General features: G+C 54.4%; 2 protein-coding genes across 6 annotated transcripts in view; one reads left to right on the top strand and one right to left on the bottom strand.

Moving 5' to 3' along the window:
* MRPL14 (mitochondrial ribosomal protein L14) overlaps positions 1–195 on the bottom strand; it is a 14,895-nt gene extending 14,700 nt beyond the window's left edge. Inside the window, exon 1 of the mRNA XM_017878133.1 lies at positions 78–195. The gene's annotated coding sequence lies outside the window, so the exon portion shown is untranslated. The remainder of the gene's footprint in view (positions 1–77) is intronic.
* The window catches only part of TMEM63B (transmembrane protein 63B), a 29,247-nt gene that overhangs the window by 733 nt on the left and 19,882 nt on the right, over positions 1–8,632 (top strand). The window contains exons 1-4 of one of the 5 annotated variants that reach the window (XM_017878124.1): positions 281–410; positions 7,272–7,454; positions 7,725–7,804; positions 8,036–8,074. In XM_017878124.1, coding sequence (XP_017733613.1) covers positions 7,296–7,454; positions 7,725–7,804; positions 8,036–8,074 — 278 coding nt within the window. In that variant the 5' untranslated portion in view covers positions 281–410; positions 7,272–7,295. Of the gene's footprint in view, positions 1–280; positions 599–7,271; positions 7,455–7,724; positions 7,805–8,035; positions 8,075–8,632 lie in introns of those variants that run through there. The other 4 variants (XM_017878129.1, XM_017878126.1, XM_017878127.1 and 1 more) reach the window with 4 other exon arrangements.

Here is an 8,632-nt window from a genome sequence, read left to right as displayed (position 1 = left end):
GGGCCTCCCCTACTGGAGAGAAAGGAAGAGAAGGAGAGAATTAGGGCCTTGACGCCCACCCCCGCACCCCACCATACCGCTCTCGCCGCCCGGGAAAATCCCGCCGCCGGCCCCAACGGCCAAGCGCCGCCTTCGCCCCACGCGGTCTCTCCCCAGCGCCTGCGCACCAGGCCCAGCCCGGCGGACGCGATCTGAGAGTGCGCGCGCGCCTTGCGTGCGCCGGCGTGGGGGACGGGACATACGGGACTCCGCCCCCTCCCTCTTCCCTCCTCCCGCTCCCCCTCCCCCATACACTGCCGCGGCCGCCGCAGGAGCCCGGAGCTCGAGCCGCCCGACTCCCCCTCCCCCCCCCCCAGCCCCGCCCCGCCCCAACCCGGGGCTCCGAGCCGGAGCCGAGTCTGCGCCTGGGGGTGAGTACGCGACCCCTCCCCAGCCCTCGCTCTTTTCTTCGAAGATCTCACCACTACCCAAAGAAAAAACCTGGACTCAGCTGCGCGTCCCCTCCCTTCAACCTCCTGCGGGACCCAGAGGTGCCCGGGCCCGCGGGACCCAGCGGTGGCGCGCGCTGCCCCCAACCCCGCACCATCCCGAGCCAAATGTGAGTCCTCCAATCCCTGCCGGAGGTCCAGATACGCGCCGCCCGCTCTCTCCAGCCCCGGGGAGATCCCAAGGGGTGGGACCCCCGCCCCCGGCCCCCGAGTGCCACTCTTCTCCCACCTGCCCGGTGCAGGTGCGCGTCCCCTGTGCGCCCCTCGGGGGTGCCAGCCGCGCCCCGCCTGTCCGCCGCCGCTGTAGGGAACTAGGCGCCCCCGCCCCCGAGTTTTGGACCCCGGGGTCGCCAAGTCCGATGCCTTCTGTCCCTTTTATTTTTTCTGCTGCTCCCGGGGGCGAGTACACCCGAAGCCGGCCCAGGGTAAGGGCTCGGGCTTGGGCAGGGGCAGGGTTCGCAGGCGCTGGCATGAGGCCGGCGGCTGCCCCCCACCCTTCTGGGGACTGACTGGTCTGCAGGCTGGGGAGGCGGCCGGCCCCGGGAGCGTGTCCTCCTCTCCTTACGCCCCACACAGTGCAGTTCATTCATGAGCCGCCCGGGCCTGCGTTGGAGGGTGCGGTGGGGAAAAGATTCAGACGCGGAACTGAGAGTGGGGCAAAGGCCCTGTTGCGGGGAGGGGGCGCCGCTTTGTCCCTCCTGGCTGTCTTGAACGCCTAAGGCGGACAGTCCCAAAGCTTGGCTCGTTGTTCCCCAGAAAAGGAAAGGACGCTTTGGAAGTGAGGAGGAGAGGTCAGAGGCTGCCCTTGGGGCTCTATGTTGCCACCTGCCTGGGTATCCTGGGCAGAGGTCTGGCTGCTCAGGGCAAGCTTGAGCACTCCACTGCCCTGGGGGGCTGGGGCTTGCCTACCCAATACCGGTCTGCAGCAGCCTGGGAGCAATGAGGCTGTGCCTAACACCTGCTGAAGAGAGGCCCATCCTGCCTCCCAGGCCAGGATGAGGAGGGGAGTGGGAGTGTCAGCCAGGCTTCAAGTGGGGGTGTGCTGGCAGCATGATTGTCCTCCAGGGCACCAGAGGGTCCAGGCCCTGGCATGCCCCAGGTGGCACATGCTGGGGCCTGCTGTTGGCTCACTCAGTGCAGTCTTGGCCTGTGGGTGGGTGGGGACATGGCAAGGCAGAAGGCAGGCAGTGGGTAACTAAGAACCCCCTTGGGACATCATATAAGTTCCCTCCAAGTATAGCAGAGTCTTAGAGACCTGGGTTCAAATTCTAGCTCTACCATTCTTCAGCTGTGTGACCTTGACAAGTTACTTAACCTGTCTGAACCTCAGTTTTCATTAAAAAGTGTGTTTATGCCTATAATTCCAGCACTTTGGGAGACTGAGGCAGACAGATCACTTGAGGTCAGGAGTTCGAGACCAGCCTGGCCAACATGGTGAAACCCCATCGCTACTAAAAATACAAAAATTAGCCGGGCATGGTGGCACACACTTGTAATCCCAGCTACTCGGGAGGCTGAGGCAGGAGAATGGCTTAAACCTGGGAGGCAGAAGTTGCAGTGAGCCGAGATCATGGCACTTCACTCCAGCCTGGGTGACAGAGCGAGACTGTCTCAAAAAAAAAAAAAAGAAAAGTGTTGTTACTACCACCTCCTTACAAGTTTTATCATGGGGATCAAACAAGGTAACAAGTAAAGAGCTTGGCATCCTTCCTGGTAGTTGATCAATAATGGGTTGTCGTCTCCGAACTTCTGACCCATTACTCTCCCATGCCCCCACCTCCCAGGCTGCCACAGATGGATGGGGTATGTTCAAAGAGTGAGAATATTCCCTATCACTCACTGGCAGAATCCCTAACACAGTGTAAACCCTTAGGTCTGAATAAGAAGTCCAGCCTGACTGAGGGGCTCTGTTATATTTCTATCATGTTAAATTCTGTTTTTTTCTTATTTTGTTTTCACCAATTTTCTTTCTCTAAACCAACCCCTTTTATTCCATAACTTATTAATAACAATAGCTAATTCCTGGAGCCCGTTATATGCCTTGAACTGTATTAAGAGCTTTTAATCCCCAGAACAATGACACAACTGGATTTTTGGCCCATTTTACAAATGAAGAAACTGAGGCCCAGGGTGACTAAGTAATTTTCCCAGGTTAGAAGCCTGGTCTGTCACATCCTAGAGTCTGTGCTTTTAACCACCATACTACTAGGGTGCCTGTCCCCTACACCTGCCTCAGAACCTGAAATCACAAACCCAAGGCCTGAGTGGAGGGAAGCTACAAGCAAGAGGAAAGGCAAGCAGGTAGAAATAGGGTATGGCATTTCTCCACAGTGGTAACTGGCTGCCTCCAGCTCCCTGGTGGAAGTGGCTCTTGTTTGCAGATATCTCTGCAAAGTGCGGTGATTAAGAGCATACACTTGAGCCAGGCAGCCTGGGTCCTTATCTGGGTCTACCACAAACTGGCTGTGTGACCTTGAGTAGCTCATATACTCTCTCTGTACCTCAGTGTCCTCCTGGGGTTGTGATGGGGAGCAAATGAGTTACATTTGTAAAGTGCTTAGGACAGTGCTTGACACAAAAGAAGAGTTAAATAAACATTTTTAATACATGTGTTATTTTACTACTTTTTTTTTCTGTTTTCTTTTTTCTTTCCTTTTTTTTTTTAGACAGGGTCTCTGTCTGTCACCCAGGATGGAGTGCAGTGGCATGATCTTGGCTCACTGCAGCCTGGAACTCCCTGGGCTCAGGTGATCCTCCCACCTCAGCTTCCAGAGTAGCTGGGCCTACAGACGTGCACCACCATGCCCAGCTAAATTTTGGGGGGGTATCTTTTGTAGAGACAGGATTTTCCTATGTTTTCCAAGCTGGTCTCGGACTCTTGGGCTCAAGCGATTCTCTCACCACAGCCTCCCAAAGTGCTGGGATTACAGGTGTGAGCCACCATGCCTGGCTTTTTTTTTTTTTTTTTTTTTTTTCCTGAAGACAAGGTCTTGCTCTGTTGCCCAGTTTGGAGTACAGTGGCATGATCATGGCTGACTGCAGCCTCCAACTCCTAGGCTCAAGGGATCTTCCCAACTTGGCTTCCAAAAGTGCTGAGATTACAGGGGTGAGCCACCCCACCCTGCCTACTTCTACTTTTTTTTTGAGGTGGAGTCTCACTCTGTCACCCAGTGGCGTGATCTGGGGTCACTGCAACCTCTGCCTCCTGGTTTCAAGCAATTCTCCTCCCTCAGCCTTCCGAGTAGCTGGGACTACAGGCTCGCGCCACCACACCCGGCTAATTTTTGTATTTTTTTAACAGAGACGGGGTTTCACCATATTGGCCAGGCTGGTCTCGAACTCCTCACCTTGTGATCTGCACACCTCGGCCTCCCAAAATGCTGGGATTACAGGACAGGCGTGAGCCACCGCCCCTGGCCCCTACTACTACTTTTATGCTCACTTATGGATATATTCTTTGCCTATCCCTCTGAAGTGGGTAGGGGGTAGAGTAAGAATATTCATATCTCTTTGTTACAGATTGGAAGACAGACTCAGGTTTCATAGTAACAGAGCTAGCTTCCATCTTCACCTCCTCCCCTCAGACCACATGGCGTTGCTTTGATCCCAAGCCCTAACTTAAATCTTGTCCAGTAACTCCATTGAAAAAGTTTGTATCACGCCTATAATCTCAGCACTTTGGGAGGCTGAGGCAGGCAGATCATGAGGTCAAGAGATTGAGACCATCCTAGCCAACATGGTGAAACCCTGTCTCTACTAAAAACACAAAAATTAGCTGGGCATGGTGGCATGCGCCTGTAGTCCCAGCTACTCGGGAGGCTGAGGCAGGAGAATCCCTTGAACCCAAGAGGCGGAGGTTGCAGTGAGCCAAGATTGCGCCAGTGCGCTCCAGCCTGGTGATAGAGCGAGACTCCGTCTCAAAAAAATACATAACAACCAAAAAGGCATATAAGTTATAGCTCTCCAACCCCCACCGTGCACACACTCCTTAATGGTAAAATAAAACCTTAAGTTAGCTAGAAATAAAATCCTCCATCACTCTCTGGACATACTTCTAGCTAAAGCCTCAATATCAGACTAGAGAAACTCTGGGATATAGCTGGTGCGGGCACCTTGTGGAGTGGAAGAACTGCCACCTCCCATCCCCGAGGTATTCTGCCTCAGTGTCTTCCCTCTTCTCAGTTGCTCAGCCCAGTGCTGGCTTTGAAAGCAGCTGCCCTTGATGAAACTCAGCCCAGCAACCCCACCCCCACAATTAAAAGCTTGGAGCAGGCCTGTCAACCGGCAGAGTCGCCAGCCCGGGCTCCACCCCTTACCTGTTCTGTCACCGTGCAAGTTGCTTCCCCTGCTGGGTTCCTGCTTCCTCCCTGTAAAATGGGGATAGTGATCTGAGTGCACCCTGCCTTCCTCCCATGCAGGTGGGAGAATTAATGCAGTTGTGGAGGTGAGAGTGCTTTGTGACCCTAAGGAGGCCGACAGCAGAGGAACATGGTGATTTCAGTTACTAAGCATCTAGCTAGACCCTGTCCACCCTGCTGGGGCCAATTCATATAGAAGCTTCCAAAATGCTCTACCTTTCTTTGGTGTGGATAAGACAGGAGGTGATAGGAATGGTACTCTGGGGCTTGTTCTCATTTCGTTCTGATCTAGTGGAGCCTTGGAATTCAGAGAAACAGGCAAGGGGTGGGAATGGAGTGTTGAGATTGCTGGAGTACATTGGAGTTGAGAATTGAGAAAGGGGGACTAGTTAGAGCCCCCCCCACCCCAAGATACCTATACCTACCTTTAACCTCCCATAGTGCGCCAGGGTTCTGTGCATCTTATGTTTACATACCCGGGCTCCCAGACACACCCATGTTCACACCCCCACTTCGAAGCCAACAACTCCCTTCATTTCCGGGGACTGCCATGCAGTCACCTAGCTCCTTCTGGACACAGGTCCACACATCAACACACATTTACCTAGACACACATACCTGGACACACACATTTCCGCAGCACCCTCAAGTTCTCTGGCCTGAGAACTTTTAATGAGCATTTATAAAGCTTCCATGGTTTGCCGAGTCCTGTTCTAGGTACATCAGAAAAGCATTGTGGTACCCTAAAAAGCATTCTAGCTTTAAAAAGAAGGTGAGCTAGGTTTGGGTCCTAGGTCCCTCATTTTATTAGCAGTGTGACCTTGGGAAAGTTACCTAACCTCTGAGTCCCTGTGCCCCCACCCTAAAATGTCAATGACACTCAACTCAGAATCGTTGAGGATTGAATGAAATCACGTATATATTATTCTTGAAACTGAGGGCACTGGACAAATGGTACCTGATACAATTACTAAATTGGTGTATTTTTAAAGGCAGCTTGAACTGGAAAAGGGGGAGGCATGATACACCAGCAGTTACTCCTTTAGTCTTCCTAATCCAGGCTTTGCAGAGACTCCCTGGGACCAAGTAAAACACATGAACAACTCCATCCTCCCCTCCATCTGAGGGCTTTTGCCCTGTGGTTGAAGTGTTAGGAAGAGGCAGGAGAAACACTCTGATTCCCCCTGGGAGCTAAGGGACCCTGCTCCTGAAGTTGCAGTCACTGTTTCTAGTTTTGTTGTTCTCTTTGTCTGGTTTTCCTTTTCCTTCCCTGAGGACCTTCCCCACCCCCCCGCCCCAAGGCAGAGCTTCAGTGTTGTCAGCAGAAGGGTCCCCCAGGGACCCCCCAGTAAAATGGGTGGGGCAGTGTTGCACTGCTGAGGCCACACTTCTCCGCCATCCTGGGATTCTCCCCAGGGGCCCACTCTATTCTGTCCCCAAGCACTTTGAGAACCCAGGCACTCAGGCTGGCTGTCCCTTTCCTCCTCCTCCTGGCCACCCCATCCACTCTGAGCATCAACACAGCTGGCCAGTAGCAGGGAACCAGACAGCACCCTGGCTGCCCGGGCAGGCTAAGAGGCCCCCACCCACTCTCCCCTCCTTTGCCAGTGGAAAAGCTCGCCGGAGGGCATAGCTTTCCCAGCCTTCCCTGCTTTAGAGGCAGGAGCATGGCACTGTGGGAGTTGTAGTACTCATAACACTCAGGTGATCCTGTGCAAATAAGTGAAGAGAGGAGAACGGTATAGGGAAGAGAAATGAGAATAAGCAGGAGTGGCTGGGGCCAGGGAGGTAACTCGAACGCAGAAGTCCGGCTATTTACTTGACTTCCTACTCTGACCCATCGTCGAACCTAAGCCAGTTATATAGAGGTGATTAACAGAGTTCAAAACCCTAATCAAATGAAATCGTGCCATTTTTCTAATAGGCATAGAAAGAAAAGATCAGGATGAGGCAGCTGGCTCCTTACCCATTTTCCCCTGATGCGGAGACCCTTCATCTTACCCTGAGTCCTCAAGTCTAAGACCCCTCCCTGTCTTCCCAGGCTCAGCTTCGCCCCTGCCCTAAGACAGAAAGAATGAGAGTGTGGGGTGGCGGGGCAGGGGCGTTTAGATAGATGTTAGAAAATCACAGACCCCTTCCTGAAAATGAAACCAGCCTCTTAATGAAACCAGCCTCCCCAGTCCAGGCCTGGCATCTAGACTCAGTTCCCCACACCCAGGGTGGGGTGTCATAGCCAGATTGCCAGTGAAGGCAAATCCATGTGACTCAACTCTCCCCTCCCTAGGCCCTTATCTCCAGAGGCCAGAGCTTCCACCTACCCAGGCAGCCTGGTGATCTGCCCTCACTGCCCCCTCCCCACACCCACCCTACTGGGCCATGAAGGGGATGGGGGCAAACCCAGCTGACTGTTCCACCCTCTGCCCAGGAGGACCATGCGGCAGTAGCAGCCATGCTGCCCTTTCTGCTGGCCACACTGGGCACCACAGCCCTCAACAACAGCAACCCAAAGGACTACTGCTACAGCGCCCGCATCCGCAGCACTGTCCTGCAGGGCCTGCCCTTTGGGGGCGTCCCCACCGTGCTGGCTCTCGACTTCATGTGCTTCCTTGTGAGTGCCTACTGCCACCCCCTACCTTGGCATCCATGCCCTGTACACACCTGGCAAACACCTCCAGCTCTAACCACTCTGCCACCTGCCCCTGGCTTCCCAGGCTTAAGCAGGAGGAGTCCCCATCATCCAGCCCAAGCCTCGACTTTGACCATTCACCCGAGCCAGGGTCATCCCCTTCTAAGACAAGATTTTGGACCCTCTGCTTCTGCCCCCTAGTCCAGCAGGTGGACAGCCTCTGCACTTGCCAACTGCCCCCTCTTCCCTCAGGCACTGCTGTTCTTATTCTCTATCCTCCGGAAGGTGGCCTGGGACTATGGGCGGCTGGCCTTGGTGACAGATGCAGACAGGTAAGGGTCTGGGACCCTCTCTCTAGCTCTCCACACACACACCTTGCTCCACACTCCTTAGGAATAGGAAGGAGCCAGCACTCTCTCATTCCCCTTTGCTGGGGGGATGAAAAGGGACTAGCCCCAATGTGGGCATTGGGGCATGAGGGCCCTCAGTTGGGCCCTTGTTCCTCACCTGTCCCCAGGTACTCTTCCCCACCTCTGCTAACCCTGTCTGTTCTCTGTCCCCAGGCTTCGGCGGCAGGAGAGGGACCGAGTGGAACAGGAATAGTATGTGGGGCACCAGCCCCCTCATTCCCACTAAACCAGCTTTCCCTTTTCTTCTCTCACGCTTCTCTTCTCTTCCTGCCAAGTTGCTGGTTTCTTTTTGCAGTTTTCTCCTCTGCAGGCTCATGTTTCGGATTAACGCAGGCGGTGTGCTTTGCAGAGCAGGGGGCTCCCCAGCTTGTCTCTGCCTCAGCTCCCCTTCATCTCTCCCTCTGGCTCCCTGCCTGGGAGAAGTCCCTCCCTGTGAGAAGTCCCTCTCTGTGTGCCCCTGCCTATGCGGCCCTTGTTGGCTGGAGGGGAGGGGTTGTCCTTCAGGAAATCCTCAGCACAATCACGTAGAGACAAGATTGGGTGTCACCAGTAGCTTATTGTCACCTAACAGCTAGTTCTTCATATTCCAGGGTTCTCTGCTCACCTCTTCTGGAGGACTGGGAGGGGGACTGCCCAAGGAGCCCCCCAGACTGGGCTTTTTTGTCACTTTGTCATCTCTGTCTATAGGATTGGAGTTGGAGTTGTAATAGCTGTTGGAGTCAGGGAAGCGGGAGGGGAGGGGAGGGGAGG

The sequence above is a fragment of the Rhinopithecus bieti genome, unplaced genomic scaffold, assembly GCF_001698545.2.
Source record: "Rhinopithecus bieti isolate Rb0 unplaced genomic scaffold, ASM169854v2 scaffold_9981, whole genome shotgun sequence".
Classification (NCBI taxonomy): Eukaryota; Metazoa; Chordata; class Mammalia; order Primates; family Cercopithecidae; genus Rhinopithecus; species Rhinopithecus bieti.
This window is presented reverse-complemented; position numbering and strand designations above follow the sequence as displayed.